This window comes from Trachypithecus francoisi, unplaced genomic scaffold, assembly GCF_009764315.1.
Source record: "Trachypithecus francoisi isolate TF-2019V2 unplaced genomic scaffold, Tfra_2.0 Lachesis_group5, whole genome shotgun sequence".
Lineage (NCBI taxonomy): Eukaryota > Metazoa > Chordata > Mammalia > Primates > Cercopithecidae > Trachypithecus > Trachypithecus francoisi.
This window is the reverse complement of record NW_022681470.1, coordinates 32,029,254-32,053,475: the sequence shown is the minus strand read 5'-3', so window position 1 is coordinate 32,053,475 and position 24,222 is coordinate 32,029,254. Positions and strand designations below refer to the sequence as shown.

The window sequence follows — 24,222 nt, the reverse complement described above, 5'->3', positions numbered from 1 at the left end:
TCAGGTCTATTTTTCCATTCTTTTGCAAATACCACATTGTGTTTTTATAACTATAGCTTAATATATTAATATATGGTAAAACAAGTTTCCTTAGTTTTCTTTTTCGAGGTTGACTCACCTAATTGGTGACCTTTATTTTTCCAAAGGCATCATAGTTTAACAAGTTTAGTTTATCAAGTTTATCAAGTCTCCCCCTCAAAATTTTTAACTTGAATTTAGATTGAAATTACAATGAATTTATAAATTAATTTGGGGAGAACTGATATCTTTGTAATATTACAGTCATCCCTTCTCAAGGCCTATAATGCATTTTCATTTGTTCAAATCATCCTTATTTTTAATAGAGTTGTAAGTTTTTCCTTTATATTCATAACAAACATTCTATATGTTCTTGGTTAATTTCTGAATGTTTTATTTTTTATTGCTGATAATTTTTGTCTAATTTAAAAATATATATTTTCTAGTTGGTTATTACCAATGTAGAAAAATACCATTACTTTTTTATATCAATCCAGTATCTAGCAATCCTGCTGAACTCTCTTACTGATTCTAAGTATCTATTGTTTCTGTTAATATTTGTAGGTAAATGTTTTATGTCATCTACAAATAATGGCAATTTTATTTCTGTACTTCTAATTCTTATACCTCTTATTTTCTTTTCTTATCACATTACCTAGGACGTCCTGAACTACGTTAAATAGTGACAGCAATATTAGGTACTTTGACTTTAGTTGCATTCTCAAAAGGAATGTAACTAAAGCATTATCATATTGCATAATCTTTGCTAAATCTTCCTTTTTAAACTTCCTTTTGATAAAAATTAAAATTAAATTAAAAATAAAAAGCCTATTTAGGCCAGGCGCAGTGACTCACACCTATAATCCCAGCACTTTGGAAGCAGACAGATCACTTGAGGTCAGGTGGTCGAGAATAGCCTGGGCAACATAACGAAGCCTGTCTCTACTAAAGATACATAAGTTAGCTGGGCATGGTGGTGCACACCTATAATTCCAGCTACTCAGGAGGCTGAGACAAGAGAATCACTTGACCCTGGGAGGTGGAGGCTGCTGTGAGCCAAGATGGCATCACTGCACTCCAGCCTGAGCAACAGAGCAAGACCCTGTCTCAAATAAAACAAAATAAAATAAAATAAAACAACAACAAAAAATAAAACAAACAAAAAAACCTATTTAATTTTTTCTAAAATAAAGAAAATATATAATTGGTTAACCTTAAGTAAACACAAATAGTGTTTGTTTAGATTTGAGTTTTAAAACATTTATCAAGGTATAGAATTTTCTTCTAAGTTAAGAGTTTTTGTAATAAGCTTTGTTGTTAAACTTTATCAAATGGTTTTTATAATACCTGTTTAATTTATATTTTTTTATCAGTTAGTATACTAATGAAGTGAGTTATATTAATAGATTCTTTCTTGATAAATTAATTACAATCCTTAGAGAAATCTCACCTGAATATGATTTGTTAATGCACGGTTATATATGGTTAGCTACTATCCGTTTAGACTTTTCACATCTACAGTCATAAATGAAACTGGCCTATATATTTTTTTTCTTGTGTATACCTCTTTATTGGGTTTTGAAATCCATGTTCACTAATCTCACTTTAAAAAGAAACAAAACAAAAGTTAGACAGCTTCATTTTTTCACTTTTTTCTTTTTTGTTTCTTATTTTTTTTTTTTTTTCTTTTGTGGAATAACTTGTTCAGGACAGAACTCATCACTAAAACCACCTGGGCACGTTGTTGTTGTTTTGTTTGTGTCTTTCTGTTTCTTTGTTTTTGGAATGGGAAACATTTGACTACCACGTCTAAGTTTTTAAAATTAATTATCCATCCATGCTCTTTCTTTCTTCTTTTACCAGTTTTGACCCTTTATAAATTTTTGGAAATGTATTCATTTCATCTGAGTTCCAGAATTTAGTAGCATAAAATTCTTCATAAGACTTTTCATTGTTTTTTTTTGTATCTCTACCGCATCTGTAGCTATTTTTCCTTTTTCATTTTTTTCATATTCTGTCTTTACTTCTCAATCTTCCCAGTGATATATTTCTTTTATTAATGTTTTCAAAGAACAAGACTTTAGATTTCAGATCCATAGTTATGTTTGTTTATCCCTCCTCCTTTCTTAAATGTGTCAATATGGTATCTTCATGTAACAATCCAAGTACTTGAGCACCCTCTCAAATCCCTCTGGACTCTTTCCTCCCTACCTGCTTCACCTCCCCACAAACAAGCCCTGTCTAGGTTTTGGCTCTGGATTCTAATGGATAGGCTTTCTCTTTTCTCTCTGTTAATTATAGCCTTTTATTTAAGACAATATAAATAAAGTTTTTCCAAGTAGTTAATCATTCTTACTTTTCACATCTCTAGAACTTATCACTCTTATTTGTGTTCTCTAAATTTTCAATAATGGATTTTGTAAGGCAAACCTTCTTCAATTTCATATGCCCGAGGAACTTTTGTATTTTTTTCATACATTTAAATTGTAATTTGATCAGATATAAAATACTACCTAAAAATATTTGCTCCCATCATATTTAAAAATTTTTTCCATTGTCTTCTCAAATGCAGGGTTGCCATTGAGAAGTTGAATGTTAATCAGCTTCTTGTTCTTCTGTAGGTGGTCTACTTTTTCTTTGTAGAAGCTTTAAAAACAGTGTTTCTTTCTTTTTGCAACTCTTACACTTCATTATATGTCTTGAAGTTCATTTATCTTTTTATCTCCAGTTTCACAGTCTATACACTCTTTAAATCTGATCTATTTCATCTTTAATTCTAAGACATTTATCTTCATTATTTATTTAAGCACTTTCTCCTTTTTTACTTTTCTTTTTAGGACTTCTATTAGCTAGATGTTGAAATACATAGTCTATCCTCCAAATGCCTTAGCTTTTTTTTTTTTTTTTTAATTATACTTTAAGTTCTAGGGTATATGTGCATAACGTGCAGGTTTGTTACATATGTATACTTGTGCCATGTTGGTGTGCTGCACCCATCAACTCGTCAGCACCCACCAATTCATCATTTATATCAGGTATAACTGCCAATGCAATCCCTCCCCCCTCCCCCCTCCCCATGATAGGCCCCGATGTGTGATGTTCCCCTTCCTGAGTCCAAGTGATGTCATTGTTCAGTTCCCACCTATGAGTGAGAACATGCAGTGTTTGGTTTTCTGTTCTTGTGATAGTTTGCTAAGAATGATGGTTTCCAGCTGCATCCATGTCCCTACAAAGGACACAACTCATCCTTTTTTATGGCTGCATAATATTCCATGGTGTATGTGTGCCACATTTTCTTAATCCAGTCTGTCACAGATGGACATTTGGGTTGATTCCAAGTCTTTGCTATTGTGAATAGTGCCGCAATAAACATGTGTGTGCATGTGTCTTTATAGCAGCATGATTTATAATCCTTTGGGTATATACCCAGTAGTGGGATGGCTGGGTCATATGGTACATCTAGTTCTAGATCCTTGAGGAATCGCCATACTGTTTTCCATAATGGTTGAATGGGGAATTTACAATCCCACCAACAGTGTAAAAGTGTTCCTATTTCTCCACATCCTCTCCAGCACCTGTTGTTTCCTGACTTTTTAATGATTGCCATTCTAACTGGTGTGAGATGGTATCTCATTGTGGTTTTGATTTGCATCTCTCTGATGGCCAGTGATGATGAGCATTTTTTCATGTGTCTGTTGGCTGTATGAATGTCTTCTTTTGAGAAATGTCAGTTCATATCCTTTGCCCACTTTTTGACGGGGTTGTTTTTTTCTTGTAAATTTGTTTGAGTTCTTTGTAGATTCTGGATATTAGCCCTTTGTCAGATGAGTAGATTGCAAAAATTTTCTCCCATTCTGTAGGTTGCCTGTTCACTCTGATGGTAGTTTCTTTTGCTGTGCAGAAGCTCTTTAGTTTAATTAGATCCCATTTGTCAATTTTGGCTTTTGCTGCCATTGCTTTTGGTGTTTTAGACATGAAGTCCTTGCCCATGCCTATGTCCTGAATGGTACTACCTAGGTTTTCTTCTAGGGTTTTTATGGTATTAGGTCTAACATTTAAGTCTCTAATCCATCTTGAATTTCGTATAAGGAGTAAGGAAAGGATCCAGTTTCAGCTTTCTACTTATGGCTAGCCAATTTTCTCAGCACCATTTATTAAATAGGGAATCCTTTCCCCATTTCTTGTTTCTCTCAGGTTTGTCAAAGATCAGATGGCTGTAGATGTGTGGTATTATTTCTGAGGACTCTGTTCTGTTCCATTGGTCTATATCTCTGTTTTGGTACCAGTACCATGCTGTTTTGGTTACTGTGGCCTTGTAGTATAGTTTGAAGTCAGGTAGCGTGATGCCTCCAGCTTTGTTCTTATGACTTAGGATTGTCTTGGCAATGTGGGCTCTTTTTTGGTTCCATATGAACTTTAAAGCAGTTTTTTCCAATTCTGTGAAGAAACTCATTGGTAGCTTGATGGGAATGGCATTGAATCTATCAATAACCTTGGGCAGTATGGCCATTTTCACAATATTGATTCTTCCTATCCATGAGCATGGTATGTTCTTCCATTTGTTTGTGTCCTCTTTTATTTCACTGAGCAGTGGTTTGTAGTTCTCCTTGAAGAGGTCCTTTACATCCCTTGTAAGTTGGATTCCTAGGTATTTTATTCTCATTGAAGCAATTGTGAATGGAAGTTCATTCATGATTTGGCTCTCTGTTTGTCTGTTACTGGTGTATAAGAATGCTTGTGATTTTTGCACATTAATTTTGTATCCTAAGACTTTGCTGAAGTTGCTTATCAGCTTAAGGAGATTTTGGGCTGAGACGATGGGGTTTTCTAAATATACAATCATGTCATCTGCAAACAGGGACAATTTGACTTCTTCTTTTCCTAACTGATACCCTTGATTTCTTTCTCTTGCCTGATTGCCCTAGCCAGAACTTCCAACACTATGTTGAATAGGAGTGGTGAGAGAGGGCATCCCTGTCTTGTGCCAGTTTTCAAAGGGAATTTTTCCAGTTTTTGCCCATTCAGTATGATATTGGCTGTGGGTTTCTCATAAATAGCTCTTATTATTTTGAGATACGTTCCATCAATACCGAATTTATTGAGCGTTTTTAGCATGAAGGGCTGTTGAATTTTGTCAAAAGCCTTTTCTGCATCTATTGAGATAATCATGTGGTCCTTGTCTTTGGTTCTGTTTATATGCTGGATTACGTTTATTGATTTGCATATGTTGAACCAGCCGTGCATCCCAGGGATGAAGCCCACTTGATCATGGTGAATAAGCTTTTTGATGTGCTGCTGAATTCAGTTTGCCAGTATTTTATTGAGGATTTTTGCATCGATGTTCATCAGGGATATTGGTCTAAAATTTTCTTTTTTTGTTGTGTCTCTGCCAGGCTTTGGTATCAGGATGATGTTGGCCTCATAAAATGAGTTAGGGAGGATTCCCTCTTTTTCAATTGATTGGAATAGTTTAAGAAGGAATGGTACCAGCTCCTCCTTGTACCTCTGGTAGAATTCAGCTGTGAATCCATCTGGTCCTGGACTTTTTTTGGTTGGTAGGCTACTAATATTGCCTCAATTTCAGAGCCTGCTATTGGTCTATTCAGGGATTCAACTTCTTCCTGGTTTAGTCTTGGGAGAGTGTAAGTGTCCAGGAAATTATCCATTTCTTCTAGATTTTCTAGTTGATTTGCGTAGAGGTGTTTATAGTATTCTCTGATGGTAGTTTGTATTTCTGTGGGGTCCATGGTGATATCCCCTTTATCATTTTTTATTGCGTCTATTTGATTCTTCTCTCTTTTCTTCTTTATTAGTCTTGCTAGCGGTCTGTCAATTTTGTTGATTTTTTCAAAAAACCAACTCCTGGATTCATTGATTTTTTGGGGGGTTTTTTGTGTCTCTATCTCCTTCAGTTCTGCTCTGATCTTAGTTATTTCTTGCCTTCTGCTAGCTTTTGAATGTGTTTGCTCTTGCTTCTCCAGTTCTTTGAATTGTGATGTTAGAGTGTCAATTTTAGATCTTTCCAGCTTTCTCTTGTGGGCATTTAGTACTATAAATTTCCCTCTACACACTGCTTTAAATATGTCCCAGAGATTCTGGTATGTTGTATCTTTGTTCTCATTGGTTTCAAAGAACATCTTTATTTCTGCCTTCATTTTGTTATGTACCCAGTAGTCATTCAGGAGCAGGTTGTTCAGTTTCCATGTAGTTGAGCGGTTTTGATTGAGTTTCTTAGTCCTGAGTTCTAGTTTGATTGCACTGTGGTCTGAGGGACAGTTTGTTATAATTTCTGTTCTTTTACATTTGCTAAGGAGTGCTTTACTTCCAATTATGTGGTCAATTTTGGAATAAGTGTGATGTGGTGCTGAGAAGAATGTATATTCTGTTGATTTGGGGTGGAGAGTTCTATAGATGTCTATTAGGTCCGCTTGGTGCAGAGATGAGTTCAATTCCTGGATATCCTTGTTAACTTTCTGTCTCATTGATCTGTCTAATGTTGACAGTGGAGTGTTGAAGTCTCCCATTATTATTGTATGGGAGTCTAAGTCTCTTTGTAAGTCTCTAAGGACTTGCTTTATGAATTTGGGTGCTCCTGTATTGGGTGCATATATATTTAGGAGAGTTAGCTCTTCCTGTTGAATTGATCCCTTTACCATTATGTAATGGCCTTCTTTGTCTCTTGTGATCTTTGATGGTTTAAAGTCTATTTTATCAGAGACTAGGATTGCAACCCCTGCTTTTTTTTGTTCTCCATTTGCTTAGTAGATCTTCCTCCATCCCTTTATTTTGAGCCTATGTATGTCTCTGCATGTGAGATGGGTCTCCTGAATACAGCAGACTGATGGGTCTTGACTCTTTATCCAGTTTGCCAGTCTGTGTCTTTTAATTGGAGCATTTAGTCCATTAACATTTAAGGTTAATATTGTTATGTGTGAACTTGATCCTGCCATTATGATATTAACTGGTTTTGCTCGTTAGTTGATGCAGTTTCTTCCTAGCCTCGATGGTCTTTACATTTTGGCATGTTTTTGCAATGGCTGGTACCGGTTGTTTTTTTCCATGTTTAGGGCTTCCTTCAGGGTCTCTTGTAAGGCAGGCCTGGTGGTGACAAAATCTCTAAGCATTTGCTTATCTGTAAAGGATTTTATTTCTCCTTCACTTATGAAACTTAGTTTGGCTGGATATGAAATTCTGGGTTAAAATTCTTTTCTTTAAGAACGTTGAATATTGGCCCCCACTCTCTTCTGGCTTGTAGAGTTTCTGCCGAGAGGTCTGCTGTTAGTCTGATGGGCTTCCCTTTGTGGGTAACCCGACCTTTCTCTCTGGCTGCCCTTAAGATTTTTTCCTTCATTTCAACTTTGGTGAATCTGGCAATTATGTGTCTTGGAGTTGCTCTTCTCGAGGAGTATCTTTGTGGTGTTCTCTGTATTTCCTGAATTTGAATGTTGGCCTGCCCTATTAGGTTGGGGAAGTTCTCCTGGATGATATCCTGAAGAGTGTTTTCCAACTTGGTTCCATTTTCCCCCTCACTTTCAGGTACCCCAATCAGACGTAGATTTGGTCTTTTTACATAATCCCATACTTCTTGTAGGCTTTGTTCATTTCTTTTTCTTCTTTTTTCTTTTGGTTTCTCTTCTCGCTTCATTTCATTCATTTGATCCTCAATCGCTGATACTCTTTCTTCCAGTTGATCGAGTCGGTTACTGAAGCTTGTGGATTTGTCACGTATTTCTCGTGTCATGGTTTTCATCTCTGTCATTTCATTTATGACCTTCTCTGCATTAATTATTCTAGCTATCAATTCTTCCACTCTTTTTTCAAGATTTTTAGTGTCTTTGCGCTGGGTGTGTAATTCCTCCTTTAGCTCTGAGAAGTTTGATGGACTGAAGCCTTCTTCTCTCATTTTGTCAAAGTCATTCTCTGACCAGCTTTGATCCGTTGCTGGCGATGAGCTGCGCTCCTTTGCAGGAGGAGATGCGCTCTTATTTCTTGAATTTCCAGCTTTTCTGCCCTGCTTCTTCCCCATCTTCGTGGTTTTATCTGCCTCTGGTCTTTGATGATGGTGACGTACTGATGGGGTTTTGGTATAGGTGTTCTTCCTGTTTGATAGTTTTCCTTCTAATAGTCAGGACCCTCAGCTGTAGGTCTGTTGGAGATTGCTTGAGGTCCACTCCAGACCCTGTTTGCCTGGGTATCAGCAGCAGAGGTTGCAGAAGATAGAATATTGCTGAACAGCGAGTGTACCTGTCTGATTCTTACTTTGGAAGCTTCCTCTCAGGGGTGTACTCCACCCTGTGAGGTGTGGGGTGTCAGACTGCCCCTAGTGGGGGATGTCTCCCAGTTAGGCTACTCAGGGGTCAGGGACCCACTTGAGCAGGCAGTCTATCCGTTCTCAGATCTCAACCTCCATGTTGGGAGATCCACTGCTCTCTTCAAAGCTGTCAGACAGAGTCGTTTGCGTCTGCACAGGCCTCTGCTACTTCCCCTTTTGTTGTTTAGCTGTGCCCTGTCCCCAGACGTAGAGTCTACAGAAACAGGCAGGTTTCCTTGAGCTGCTGTGAGCTCCACGCAGTTCCAGCTTCCCAGCAGCTTTGTTTACCTACTTAAGCCTCAGCAATGGCGGGCACCCCTCCCCCAGCCTCGCTGCTGCCATTTCATTTAGATCGCAGACTGCTGTGCTAGCAATGAGGGAGGCCCCGTGGCCGTGGGACCCTCCCAGCCAGGTGTGGGTATAATCTCCTGGTGTGCCCGTTTGCTTAAAGCGCAGTATTGGGGTGGGAATTACCCGATTTTCCAGGTGTTGTGTGTCTCAGTTCCCCTGGCTAGGAAAAGGGATTCCCTTCCCCCTTGCACTTCCCAGGTGAGGCGATGCCTCGCCCTGCTTCAGCTCTCTCTGGTTGGGCTGCAGCAGCTGACCAGCACCGATTGTCCGGCACTCCCCAGTGAGATGACCCCAGTACCTCAGTGGAAAATGCAGAAATCATTGGTCTTCTGTGTCACTCACACTGGGAGTTGGAGACTGTTCCTATTCGGCCATCTTGCTCCGCCCTGCCTTAGCTTTTTTAACGTTTTCTTTCTCTTTATTCTTACTTTTTATGTTCTCAAAGAGTTCCTTAATCAGAACTTCCAATTCACTTGCTTACTTTTTAGCTTATTCAGATCCCTTATTCACCCTATCTGCTGTATTCTTACTTTAAACTGTTAATATATTAATTTTTATTTATTCGATTTTTTAAAAATCCTGTTTCACATTGTTAATTTACTTACCTCCTTAAATAAAGTTATTGTGCTTAATTTAAATTCTGTTCTAATAATTCTATACCAGATGATCAATCTCATAATGGTTGTGGTCTTTCTTTCACAGTAGTCTTATTCTTCAGTGAATGGATATTCTGTGAGCTCATGTTCCTTTGGGGTTATCAGCTCCTCCGCCTGGTAGTGCAGGTATTAGAAAAAGGCCACAGACATGTGAAGGGTAGGCAGTGATTACTCCATGGCAATATGAAAGACAAACAAAACAGACTTTTTCAAAACTTTCTTCCAAGCCTTCCTCTCCCTTTATTTGGTGTTGTTTGGTTTTGTGGGGTTTTGTTTTGGTTTGGTTTGGTGTGGTTTCTTTGTTTTTTGTGTTTGTTTTTTGTTTTTTGACAGAGTCTCACTCTGTCACCGGGGCTGGAGTGCAGTGGCACGATCTTGGCTTACTGCAACCTCTGTCTCCAGGGTTCAAGAGATTCTCCTGCCTCAGCCTCCCGAATAGCTGGGATCACAGGCACCTGTCACTATGCCCAGCTAATTTTTTGTATTTTTAGTAGAGACAGGGTTTCACCATGTTGGCCAGGCTGGTCTTATTGGTTTGTTTGTTTGTTTTGTTTCTTTTGTTTGTTTGTTTTTATCAAACTAATGCTGCTGCGATGAATGAGTTGTGCAATGTTCCCACTTGTTCTATTTCCTGGAAAAGAGTGTATAAAATTGATGATATTTATTCTTTAAATTCTTGGTAGAATTCAGAGTGAAGCTACCTAGGCCTGGAAATTCTTTTTCTAGAGATTTTACGCACAAATTCTGTTTTTAAAAATAGTTTCATACTATTCAGGTTATCTTTTCATTTTATCTTCCACAACTTTGGGGATGTGGTGATTTTCAAGAAATTAGTCCACGTCATCTAAGTTACTGAATTGATTTCCATAGAATTGTTTATACTATTCAATAGGACAGGGACATGTGGTCCCCTACAGGGAGGCAGTGAAGCTTGCCAAGCAATAATACAACCTACTATTGAGGCAGGAGAATAGGGTCTAGAGGCAGGGAGTGTAAGACCAATTCATGCTGATTTCTCAAAGCTGGATCAAAAGGAAAACACCTGAGTATGAAGGCAGGTACCCTAAGGTCAATTAACATCAACTTCCTAAAATTAAACCAAAATAAAAAACCCCATCTCCCCATGCCTAGTAACAAAGGTTCAAAGCCTGCTCTCCCTACAACCCTCCCCCATCCACCACATCTCAGATGGAAAGGGAAAGTGTCCTAGATTGGCCACCCTAAGCACCAGTCATCCCTTCATCTGCATTCAATTCACCCCAGCCTTTAGCCACAGACCAAAACCTTCATTCAGATAAGGGGTAGCTGATAGAGATCTCAAAAGGAGTACTTAACACCCAGGAAATTTTGTAACCAAGCCCTTGAGCTGCTTGCCCAGGTGCACTCTCACCTTGTGGAGTGCTTTCTTGCTTTAATAAATCCCTGCCTTCTCTGCTTCATTCCTGTGTTTCATTCCTGTGTTACTTTGTTTGTGTGTCTTGCCCAATTCTTTGCTCAAAAACTCCAAAAACCTGGACATCTGGCACTCGAGGCCTGCCTTCCAGTAACACCACAGGTCGAAGGTGACATCGTGAATGTTACAGCAGGACCTTACATATTACTATATACAGAAGCTGCTCTGGCCTATTTTAAATTGTGTTGCCCCAAATGTTTTCAGAAAATCTAATTTTAATTTTCCTTTTCGTAACCATAGGGGAGGGATAGGATATAGTGCTCACATGGCATCATACATTTAACAAACACTGATTGAGCACCTACTTTAGGTTAGACACTGTTCTAAGTGCTCAGTGATGAATAAGGTAAGAGCCAGATGATTAGACTCTCATGGAACTTACATTCAAGGGGATGAGGCAATGGGAATTGACCAAAAACTGAGTAAATAAATAAACAGAGTAATGGAATAGGGACAGTGTAAAGAACTGACTTCTAGGACAGCACCTATAGTAGGAAGTCTTTCCTGATTATCACTTGCCACTTCCTCCACCGATCCCAGACCCTGGTCTCAACTACGGTGGTCAGGACAGGCGTCTCTTTAACTGAGACAAGTGAGGCAAGACTTGAATAATGAGAGTGAATCCACAAAGAAGAGCATTCCAGGCCTAGGGAGGAGTAATTACTACAGCCTGAGGGAGGAGTAAGTTTGGTCTTTTCCATCTGTTAAAAGAAAGCCAATGAGGCTGAAGAAGAGTGAAAGCGGGAAGGAGTGCAGGACAAAGATGGAGTGTACAGAGCTTTGTAGGCCATGGTAGGGATTATGGATTTTATTCTAATTGCAATAAAGAAGGGTTTTTGGCAAGTAAGACATAAGATGAAATCAGATCACATTCACATTATAAAAAGGTCACTCTGGCTAAAGTGTGGAGAATGAATGCAGGTGTGACCAGAATGGCATCAGGGAAATCAGTAGGAAGTGTCATCAGGACCCAGCCCTCCCTTGCCATGTTGAATCAAGAGCCACAGAGAGGGGCCGGGCTGGCAACTGCCAGTCTGTGACCAACCTAATCTGCCATGAAATTGGATCTTCTGATATAAGTGGATCCACAGAATAATAAGACAAATGATGTCAGAACATTCCTCTAGTACTAGGATGCTTTTAGCTGACTTGTGAAGGGAAGATTTGGATGTCTGTTGCACTTGCCCTTGGGCAGAAGGCAGGTGGTCTGCAGAACCTGAGGACCTTCTTCCAGAGCTCTGTTTAGGGTGAACACATCAAAGCTGCCTTGTTCAGTTAATTCTCCACTTACTCTATTACTTCCTTAAAGGTTATTGTCACTCTCCTCCTGGGTTCCCACTACTATATCCTGAATGGGGTCCTGCGTCCAGGCTCACCCCCATCTAATTCATTCTCCACACTGCAGTGAGAATGTTCTTTCTAACAAGTTGAGCTTAAAGTCCACCAAAAGACTCTTCCTCCAATTGCCTCCATAAATGACATGATCCAATCCCTGCTTACCTCCCCAGGGCTCCCTCTCTTCCATCCCACCCGATTCTTGCTCTGTCTCCTGCTAAACCTTCAACTTCCCAAAGGGGCCATACTTTTGCACAGGCCTGGAACACCCTTCTCCACCAATTTGTGGCCAGCATCTAGGTCAGTTCCTAAGGTCACTTTCTGATTAGCAGTTGTCACCCCCTGTCCTATCCCAGGCCCCCACTGCTCACCCCATCCTTGCCAGCCAGGCATCATTGCACACCCACATCCAAGTTTTGGCAGCCCGCAATGTTTATCTCTTTCCCAGAGCATTTAGAGCTCAAGGTTATATTTGTTTCTCCCACCACAGCATGAGCAGCCTGAAAGGTTGCGACTCTGTCTTTTCCTTCTTTACATTCCCATCTTTTAGCCCAGTATTTAGAATCCCAACAGACACTCGGTTATATATTTGTTGAATTGGTAAGAGTGTAAACAGGTAAATACACTGGGAGACGCTGTGAGGAGGCCAAGTGGCTCACCCCATGTGGGCTGAGCAGGTAACCTTGCCCTGTCGGCAGACTCAGGCTGCCCCTGACAGTCTAGTCAGCTACTCTGCAGATGTGGGCCATTGATTCTAACAAGGGAGAGTCAACCACAAACAAGCTTCTGGGAAAAACAAATCTAAGTGCTGATAGCCAGAGGTGGCTGCCTGCACTTCTATGGAGCAACACTGTGTTCTGCGCTTACAGAGAAACCTGCTGAGGCTGTTTTCAGAGACAAATGCTGACATTGTGGCTTCAGACCTGATGCTGAGGTCAGAAAAGTGGACAGACACTTGCCAGGGCCATTAAAGCTGATCATTTTAAAGGAACACCCAAGAATCCAAAACAAGTAAGGGGCAGGGCCAGGACAGAGGAAGTCTGTCCCAGCAGCGGTGGTCCCCCAACTGCACTGCGTGTCATGTAGCTTGCTCCACTCCACTCAGCATTCAGCCTCCACTGCCCAGAACAAACCAATTTCTGAGCAATTCTTCTGGTGAACACCATGGTCCTGCTGATCTCACAATTACATCTAGAAACACTTAACCATGAGACATTTCAGTGTACCAAGCACTTCTTGTGGCTTTTCTCTTAACTTAGTAATCACCGCAGCCTGTGCTAAAAAAAATAAAAACTTTCTTCATCAGTCTAGGCTCCAATTATTGCACCACAAGGAAGAAAAACCTTCCAGTTTTGCTCTTGGTCTTAAGATTTTTGCTTTGGGAAAAATTACTGAGCTGATGTATGTTGGGGTTAGAGGCAAGTTTCTGATAATATTAAACGGTGTGATGTCCAGAGAGCTAGGAATGCCTGAAATTTGCCCTGACAGTCTCCTAAAATGTATGAAGCCCCAGTACATTCACACTGAATACAGCAGAGCAGGAACCAGTGTGTTCTTTATTATTAGCTAAGCCAAAGTCCAATGACCCCCAAAGCAGAACAAAACAATAAAAACTAGAACACAAAGCTTAGACTCAAGGCTAAATACAATCTCTTATCCCCTCTCCTTCCTATCACACTCAATCTAATTCTTGGAACCAGCCCACTCAAGACATACCTACTGGGAAAGGGAAAGAGGAGGAAAGGGGGCGAGTGGGGGAGAGAGAGACAGAGATTCAATCTATAGTATGTATCCACCCAGCCACAGGGATCTGGGCAGAGAACACAGACCACAGGGCTCCTCTGAGGCACTGCTCAGTTTGCCAGTTCCACCTCTTGGCCTCTAGAGAAGAGGAAAATGTGCCAGACAAAGAGTGGGTTCAAATCCAGCTGGTCTTCAGACTTGTCTGAGAAGCTTCAGTAAAACACTGATTCCCTGCACCACCCCCTGATATTCTGATTCAGTGAATCTGCTATGGAAATCAGGAATCTGAATTTTAATAAGGTCCCAGTCTGAGAACTATTAGTGAACCTCTGCCTTCTCTTGTCTGCAAAAAAGGAATAATATTTTGGACAAGGATTAGAGTTGCAGGCTGGAGCGGGTTGAAAAGGAATGGTTTTGCTGTAAATGTGGTGTCTTCTCCAAGTTCCGAAGATGCGAAAATCCCAGGTTGCTGCTCTTGATAGTCTGTGTGAGCAAAATGCTTCTTGTCTTTACATTAATGCCACAGACTAAATCACAGCAAATGGAATCTATAAACAACCAAATGGCCTTGCAATTTGTCAAAGGGAAGGCAAGCGCACCCAGCAACCATGCATCATTGCCTCATGCACATCTGGGGAGCCTCCCTCCCAACCAACAAGATCACTGCCAGGCTGGAAGGAAGAAAGCGTGGTCCTTCCTCTCCCAGGGTATAATCTGGGATTTTATCCCATCCAGTGTTTTGGCACCCCTTAGAAAACACTTTTTTCTTCAGATAATTTTATTCTTATTTTCTAACTTTAAAAAATGAATCACTCTTTTATGATAGCCATTCAGGTATTCAAAACTCCCCTTCTCCAAGTCATCTCAGTTTACTGTATTTGTAAGTCTAGCTTTAAAGCAACTAATATGTTTGAGCCTTTACAAAGTATCTCTAATATAAATATTAAATCAACCTACATCATCAATATGAAGAAGGCTGCATGAGATCATTTCTTTCCCCATTCTGATGTTTGGATTTATATATGTATTTGTATGAGACTGTCATTTTGAGATTTGTGGGGAGATGTTTTGTTGGGGAGACATTGATATTGGAAAGAAATTTGGGGTTCTGGCTCCTTCAGGAAGCTGAGTTTATTGAATGAAGAACCTTTCTTCAGGAAAAAGGGCTATTAGTGCATACCTTAGGAATAAGCTAAAGACCAAGGGCATTAATTGCTGATCTTCTAAAATGAGAAAATCAGTGAGAGGAAAGAGGAGAAAGAAAGGCAGACAAGCTGGATGTTCCAGAGTCCAGGTCAAGAATGTCCAGGAAGCCAGGAGATAATAGCAGTGCTCCCAAAGCAGCAGGGAGAGGGAACAGAGACAGCTCACACCTGTCTCCTGAAATGTAACTGTAGCCTCTAGGGGTAGGTGGCATCGGGAACTGTGAAGAGTTCTAGGACACGCTGCAGATGACAGTTAGCTTTTCTGCAGCTATTAAAGAAATCAGTTTGAGAGGGTATGGATATTTGATCTGAACATAGAAATTTTTGAGATCTTTAATCTTTGGGGTCTTTTTGCTTGTAAGATAAATGCAGGTATTAATTAATCCTTTGCTGTATGCATAGATTTCTATCTTCAGTAAATTCTATCATACACTATATTTCCTGCTTTAGTAGGGTGCAAAGAGCACTTAACGCATCTGAAAATGTGAGTTCCAGCAATCTGAGTCATGTAATCTTTCTAAGTGCAGTTTCCTTCTCTGTAAAATAAGTATATCTATACCAATCTGCGTTCCTCTCAAGTTTCTTGCAAGAATTAAATGGAAATAAAAACACTTGGTAAAGGACAGGTTTTATAGAAATATATTGTCATTCCCTGGTATAACCATGCCTGCAGTAGGCAATGCCTTTGTTCTAAACTATGGTAGGTGGGTGCGCCCTCGACAGGGGCAGGGTGGGGAGGGCGGTAGCAGCAAGTTGAAGGGCAGTCCTGGTGCGGGGTTGTGGACCAGTTAACACATCTCCAGGGGGGCCTTCCATAAACGGACTCCAACCACCTCTTCCTGACATAGGAGGCTTCACTGGTGATCTTTAATGGGGCCTGAGATGATCAGGGCTTTCAGTGAGGTTGCTATGTTGCCATCCGTGGGTGGCGTTGTGCTGTCACTTACTCTGACTCATCAGCGGGCCCTATGTCTCACCTGTAGTGCACCGGTTCTGCCACTAGGGGACACTGCAGTGACTGACACGTGCTGTCCCTCCCCCGCCTCTCTTCTTGACTGCAACAGTTCAAGGATGCAGAACTAGATCAATCGCAGCATGCCCTTCGTTAACCCAGAAGATCATTCTATTTACAGAGCACCCAAACCACCCTTTCCCACACAACAAGCTCTGCCTTTAGCTTGCTCTAGCAGCTCCTGCAGTCCAGAAAAGCTCCTCCCGCGGGCTTTCTGCTGGTTCGCTTTCCTGGTCAGCATTAAAATTTGCCCTGAAGCTAAGCTCTTCAAGACACAGGATTTAAACTCCTCTTTCAGCTAATTAGATATTGTTCTACAAATTGGGCTGTTCTCTCTGAAAGATGAGCTGCAATTTACTTCCCCTGCCCTCTCCTTAAACTTAAACTGAACTGTAAAGCATGGCCACTTGATTGTTTAGTCCAGTCAGGAGATTATTTTGTACAAGGAATAGATAATTCATCTTCTTGCTAATGCCGAGCTTGTTTGGGCATTCCTTAATGGCTACTGTAAAGATGATAGAAAGCTTTGCCCAGATGCCTCTCATCCTTTTGAAAGGTGGAGCCTGCAGTGATTTATTTTGGCCCATGCATCTGTAATCATTGCCTGAGTAACCAATCACTAGCTGCATTAACACATCTTTGCCCTTCAAGGGGGAGATTTTTATTATCCTCATTTTACTGATAAGAAAACTGATGCCCAATTGATTTACTTAAAGTCCAATAAATAGGTAACTGGTGGAGCTAGACCATAAACTCAGCCCTTTAGTCCTCAGATCCCATGAAACTGTATGTTGTCTGATAAGTCTAACAACAGTTGAGGAAGGGAAATCCAAGAGGATGCCAAGTCCCCACATTCACACCTTGAGCTCCACTGAGGATTTCTTGCAGCTGTTGATGATGTACCAGGAGGCCTGCTAAGACCTTCTATGATCCAAGGAGCTCTTATGCAAAGTGAGAGAAAGAATCCTTTCTGGACATTGTCTATTTTCCTTGCAGGCGGCCGGGTGTTCCCTCATCCTCAAGACTGTGCCCAGCATTTGATGAATGGAGACACTTTGAGTGGGGTTTACCCCATCTTCCTCAATGGGGAGCTGAGCCAGAAGTTACAAGTGTACTGTGATATGACCACCGACGGGGGTGGCTGGATTGTAAGTACAGGCGGCTGCTCTCCTTGCACAGAAGCATCCTCGGTGTTCTAGTCTACCTAGCTCAGCACCTGCCAAGCCAACTTCCCCATCCTTCTGGCCATCCTGTTATCATGCCCCATATGTCCACCTTGGGGCTCCTCATTGCCCTCAAGGCCCTCGTTCAGCAGTTCAATCATATGTCTGGCCAGGCAGGGAAAGGAATAACTATATCTGTCCTTACAGAAGGAGGAGGAAGAAAGGACAGTTAAGCAGGAGGGTGCTGGGGAAAGGCAGTAGCAGCTCTGTTGGGCCCAAGGATCTTGCCTGCTGAGAAATGCATCTATAATAAAGTAGTGGAGGTACTGGGCAGAGTGGCTCATTCCTGTAATCCCAGCACTTTGGGAAGCCGAGGAGGGTGGATGACTTGAGGCCAGGAGTTCGAGACCAGCCTGGCCAACATGGCAAAACCCTGTATCTCTACTAAAAATACAAAAATTAGCCAGGCATAGTGGCGCATGCCTGTAGTCCCAGCTACTCGGGAGGCTGAGACAGGAGAATCACTTGAACCCGGGAGGTGGAGGTTGTAATGAGACAAGACCATGCCACTGTATTGTAGCCTGGGTGACAGAGTGAGTAACACTCAAAAAGCAAAACAAAAACAAACAAAAAGGCAGTGGAAGAAAAGTATTTCTGTATGAAGAGGTGATTACTGCCACAGAGAGATGATCAGAAGCCTCCAATTGAGGACTGCGTATGGGAAAGCAGATGAGGGCCCAAACATGGATAGCTGACTCCCCTTCCCCATTCTTCCTAGGGTCTCCTTGGTTCTTCCCCAGAGCCGTCACAACCTTCAGGGAGCACCAGTGGTCAGGAAAAAAGAGACACTGTTTCCTGTCACCACCCTCCTCCGATGCCTGATAGGGCAATACAGAGTGAGGGAAAATAAGGGCAGCCTCCTTAATGTAAGCCTGTCGGGGCAGCTGGGAGTTCCCACCGCCTGGCCCTAAAGCAGCCCAATATTAGCCAAATGGCTTTAGGATGGAAAACCAGCCCCTCCACCCTTCTTTGGATTCCCTCTCTCACTCTGCCAACAGTGCTGGATGTTTCCTGGTACAAAACGGGTAGGTTTTGAATGGTGATGTGCTCATAACAGCTACTCTTGGGAGACATTTTCTTTTATGTTTCTGACGTATTTGTGCCTCCTTCTTAAAGCATAATTGGAAATTGAAGCCAAGGTTGATATATTGGAGGTTAAAAAAAATAAGCACTTAAACAGCTCAGAAAGTGAATGATATGCAATATTGCTTTGCCTGCAATAGGCCGATGACAGTTACTAGCTGATTTGAAGTAGGTCCTATTCTTTTGGTGAGAAATGCTTTCTACTGCACTCTGTAGTGCAAAAGATTCATTTGAGAGCCAAGCCTATTTCCCCTGATATTTAGGGCTTGATATGTATCCTGAGTCCTTTCTACATTGCAGGGGTGCAAATTAGTGTCAACATCACACTGGAGCCTATTCATCAGGGGCCTCTACACTTCAAGAGAAGTGTTCTGAGCATCTCCTACAAAAATTGCTGTGTAAATACTGAGCTCTGCTCTGAAATGTTCCTTCTTTGGACATCTTTGTCATTGCAGATATAAAACACAGTTATATCAATTTTACTTATCACAGTTTATTTTCCCTAGCATCTCCTTGGTTTTTTTTTTTTTTTTTTTTTTTCCTTTCCTTCATAGGTATTTCAGAGGCGGCAGAATGGCCAAACTGATTTTTTCCGGAAATGGGCTGATTACCGTGTTGGCTTCGGGAACCTGGAGGATGAGTTCTGGCTAGGTAAAGCCTCCTTATTGCTTTCCCTTGATGTGCTTCTCTGGCTTTTTGTCCATCTCTCTCCTTTCTGTGTCCATCTGAGATTATCAGAAACCCTGTGTTTGTTGAGAAACTGACAGCTCCTGAATTGCTTTCAGAACCTCTTGCTCTGTTTAGCTTCACTATTGATCTGTTTTTATCTTACTGTGGTGTTTTCCTCTTTTCTCTGTCTCTTCCCATCCCCATTAATAGTCTCTTGTTCTGATGGGTTTTGACATGAGGCTACTACAAAGGGAATGAGCTGCCTGGTGGGGGAGGGGCACAGGGAGCAACAGGCTGCCTGGCCATTTCCCAGAAGCAAGGCAACCAGCCAGCCAGCCTACAGGTCAGGGGAGAAATGAGGCCAGCCACTCCACTTAGTTCCTTGGGGAATGTTATTACCTGACCTGGGAAGGAAAAGGGAAAAAAATGAAAGTGGCATTAGAGGTGACTGACAATTTCCTAGAGGTCTGACACTGGCAGGAAATATAGATCAAGAACCAAACTGGCGTGAGATGGTAAACACACATCCAAGCCAGGCAGATGGTGGTGGTGCCAAGTTCTGGAAGGTGACCCATTTATTATGACCTGTGTCCCCCTCTTAGTTAGATTTTCATAGTGATGGAAAAAGGGAGGTAGAGGAAAAAATTATCAAGTTCCGTATTTGTGGTCTCCTCTCTGTCTTCCCTGCCACTATCTCCTCTCACCATCTTCTCCTGGATGCCTAGATAACAAGCTTCTTAATGGCCTCTCTGCTTCTAGGACTACCCCATTGTCCACATGGCTATAATCACCCAACAGGTTCTTCTTGCCTTCTGCACAGATAAACCCAATTCTCTGAGACAGCATTATTGCAGTAAAGAAAGAGTTTAATTAACACAAGGCCACCAAGTGGAAGGACTGGAGTTATTACACAAATCAATCTCTCCAAAAACTCAGAAGCTAGGGTTTTTATGGATAATTTGGTGGGCAGGGGGCTAGGGAATGGGTACTGCCAACTGGTTGGGAATGAAATCATAGGATTGTGGAAAATGTTCCTCGTGCACTGAGTCTGCATTTAGTTGGGGGAGGCAGGCCCAGTTGAGTCATGTGTCACTGGTCCAGGTGGGGTCACTTGGTTGCCTGAATACAAAAGTCTGAAAAACATCTCAAAAGACCAGTCTGCAATAGTGCTGTTATCTATAGGAGCAACTGGAAAAGTCACAAATCTCTGGCCATATGACCCTGAGCAGTAAGGGATTATAGAAACTATGCCTACAGTTTAGCAGAACTCAGGTCCCTCCCGTAATCCTAATCTCTTGGCCTTTCATTAGTCTTACAAAGGTAGTTTCAGTCCCTGAAAAAGGAGGGGAGCAGTTTTAGGGAGGGACTATTATCATCCTTGCTTGCAACTTAGGAGACAAGTGTAATACCCATGAATCAATACATCCATAAGCAGACAGGACAGGACTCACATTTCCCAAAGCTGAGCAGCTGTATACCACTTTCACAATTTGTGTCATATTTTCTGAAATACATAAACTATCATGCACTTAAAATTTCTATAGATTACTCTTTAAATATATTTTTAAAAGAAATGTTATAGCATTGCCAAAAATAGAAAACTAGTTATCATGTGTCATAAATAAAAAAGCCTCAAAAATAAATGCAATTAAAAGAAAACTATATTAATAGTATTAAGTGACAGTTAAATACAGGGACTCCAAGCCTGTTGTTGCTGGCAGTGGTGATGGTGTTAAAAATGGAGATTAGGAAGTGTTTCATGCTTTTCATGCTAAACAAACCACTAAAATACTAGAACCAAACTGAGATTGTGAGTGAAGGTTAGGATCAGGGTTAAGGTATCTCCTTGATCTATTACAAAAGACTCAGATTAAATCTGGAAATACCTTTCTTCTGATTATTGAAGGCTATTTAGCGCCTTATATATCTCATGTCATCAGAGATGCCATCCACACTGGGAAACACTGTCCTAACCTATGAACCACTGAAAAGAAGGCCACAGATATTCAAAGACGGAAGAGACCAGCTTCCTAGAGAAGGCACTGAGGGATAAATCAGTCAGAGGAATGAAGGGAGGAAAATGATGAAAAGGAGGGAAGGCAGGAATTCTTCTGACAACTGCAAACCGAGGCCAGGGAGGAAACCCATTCACTGAGAGGAAAGGTGCAAGTGAGGGAAAGAAAACAATGAGGTGAGTGGGTTGAATAGAGGCAAGTAGGGAACTTAAAAATCAGAAACAGAAGTCTTCACTTGATGATGTAGGTAAGAGGGAGACAGGGAGGGCTCTTGAAGAGGCTAGGCCTGGTGCAGTGTAGTTTGGGAGCAATACTCAGGTTGGGGATAACACTATGACCCATAGTTTATGTCCTATATGGGGTTCTCTAGAAACAGAGATCGAAACAGGAATTCTTGTTCAAGTGACTTACTGGGGGAGTTCACCAGGGAGAAGGGAATGGGGGAACCAAAACAGGGCAGAGAAAACTACAAAAATGTGGTTTTGGCTGGAGACTCCCTTCAATGTGATCCCTAGGGAAACTTGGGAGCATGAATTGCTCCTCAGAGCTGGTCACCACTTAGGCAAGGAGGCCAAGCTTTTGTACCCCTCCACATCAGTCACTGATGGAGGTCTGCTCCATGACATGGGGGAAAGAGCTTAGCTTCCAGGATGAAGTGACTCCCATTTGGTCAAGGGCAATTTTCCAAGAAGAAGGCAGCTGCAAGTTGCTAACAGCCAACACTTGTAGCAGCTTGGGGGATAGATCTATCTGCCAATTAAAGGCATCACAGCAAGGCACCATCAGCATCTACTACATCTGCACAAGCACAAGTCTACGGCGAGTTGTGGGTTAGCAACTCAGCCAACAGCAAACAGCAGTCAAATAGCCCTTGACTTATAATCAAGGTAAAACTCTAAGTCTCAAATGGGACAGGAAAGCCAAAAGACCTGTATGGCCTTCAGCCAATCATTTCACCTCTCTTGGACTTCAGCTTCTTCTTCTGCAAAACGAAGAGACTGGCCTGAGTAACCACTAAATTCCCTTCAGTCTCTGCAATTGTTTGATTCTAAATCATGGCATACTCAAATAGATATCAGATATCACAGCAAAGCAAGGGGACTCTAGTTCAGTAAGCAGATAAAACTTAGAACTCAGAGAAATTACCAGCAACATAAGATGAATGGTTCAAAGTTTGGGCAGGTAGATCAAAACTGGAGAGTCCCAGGGCACGGCTAATCATGACAAGCAGGCAAGAAAATGTAAATAAGAAAATATCGGCCAGGCGCGGTGGCTCACGCCTGTAATCCCAGCACTTTGAGAGGCCGAGGTGGGCGGATCACGAGGTCAGGAGATCAAGACCATCCTGGCTAACACAGTGAAACCTTGTCTTTACTAAAAATACAAAAAATGAGCCGAGCATGGTGGTGGGCACCTGTAGTCCCAGCTACTTGGGAGGTTGAGGCAGGAGAATGGTGTGAACCTGGGAGGTGGAGCTTGCAGTGAGCCAAGATTGTGTCACTGCACTCCAGCCTGGTGACAGAGTGAGATTCTGTCTCAAAAAAAAAAAGGAAAGAAAAGAAAGAAAATATATATCACCATATCACCAAGGGGGGTCTGGACTCTGCCTAACTCAGGGACTTACAAAGGTTTGCACCTTACAGGAATCTATTAGACCAAGGCCTGGGAAGCTTAGAGGCAAAGGAGGAAGCAGATGAATGAGGGTAACTGGCTGAAAAGGCCAGTGGAAAGGTAGCAGTGCAAATGTAGCGGGCAGATTAGAGAGAAAGGGACTGGAGTCAGGAGGCAGAGAATAATATTCTGTGACCTGGCTATGGAGCCCCAGGAAGCCTAGGCTGGGGGCAGGAGAGGCAGTGTAAGGAAAGGTCGACAGAGCCCTTCGTGCATGCTACTAGGAGATGTTAAGATGTTCTAGATGCTCTGAACTCCTCTGATCAATGTTTTCACCTCATGTTTTTGATCACTCATGCCCAAGGACTCACATCCGTGTAATACCTCTTGTAATTTTCTTCTAGTACCATGGTTTGGCAGAAGAGGTGAGAGGGGATGGAGCCAGGAATCCTGAGGCTCAGGGCTTGTCAGTTACTGGGTCAAGAGGAGGTATTAGAACCCCTGAGTTTCCTGTTTTGGAAACCCATCAGCAGACCTGGACTGTCCTCTTTGCAGGAAGAAATTCAGAAACTGGCAGGGTCCATTTGATAGCAACCTGTGAAGCACCAAGAGCAAAAGCAATCTGGAGTCCCCTCCTCTTCCCTGTAACATGTTTTAAGGCCACAGACGCATTTCCCTCCCATTTTCCAAAGCTGCTGGGGGCTAGTCTCAGTGTATTTTCTGCTGTTCTCCACAGGGCTGGACAACATACACAGGATCACATCCCAGGGCCGCTATGAGCTGCGCGTGGATATGCGGGATGGCCAGGAGGCCGCCTTTGCCTCCTACGACAGATTCTCTGTCGAAGACAACAGAAACCTGTACAAACTCCGCATAGGAAGCTACAACGGCACTGCGGGTACCTATGGCTCCTGAGCAGACCCCACGGGCAGTGGGCATGGGACAAGAGCCCCCAGATTCTAGGCCTAAGCTGCCTCAGGAAGCAGCAGCACCCACAGAGTTCCTGCATTCACTGCTGGCCAGGGAGAAGGGCCATGCCACTCAGAACCACTGGCAGTGGTCCCAGCTCTCCCTGACCACTCACCTAAAAGCAACTTTGCAGGACTTCAGTTTCACCATCTGGAAAATTATAATAAGGATGCCTGCCCTACTTCACTGAGTAGTCAGAAAAAAAATGAGACCAGTAGAGTGAATGTGCTTTTAAAGTTTAAAAAAGATGCAGTGTGAAGACGGAGAAGGATTGTTTTGCTTGTTTAGACTAGTCACTATGGGCTCTTACGCAGTAAGAGCAGAATCATCCACTGTCTGGGTAGAAATCTCCCATGCAATGACATCCAGGAAAACTATCTTTGAATTAGTGCAAATCATACAGATGTCGCCCCTCTCTGAGATGCCCCCAACACTCTGCCCTGGCCATCAGCAGTCATGCTAACACCTGGTCAAGGAGCAAATGATATCACTTACCTGTTCCTCATTGGCCATGTCCCTTTTCATTCCTCCGCAAGAACCACATAGATGGTCAGGTTTTCTGTGTAGA

The 24,222-nt window shown here is 42.0% G+C and overlaps 1 protein-coding gene across 3 annotated transcripts in view; it reads left to right on the top strand.

Moving 5' to 3' along the window:
• Window positions 1-24,222, top strand: part of TNR (tenascin R) — a 425,799-nt gene that overhangs the window by 395,343 nt on the left and 6,234 nt on the right. For all 3 annotated transcript variants that reach the window (XM_033199012.1, XM_033199011.1, XM_033199013.1), the window contains 3 exons: window positions 17,081-17,232; window positions 18,945-19,041; window positions 23,422-23,583. In XM_033199012.1, the coding sequence (XP_033054903.1) occupies window positions 17,081-17,232; window positions 18,945-19,041; window positions 23,422-23,583 (411 nt within the window). The remainder of the gene's footprint in view (window positions 1-17,080; window positions 17,233-18,944; window positions 19,042-23,421; window positions 23,584-24,222) is intronic.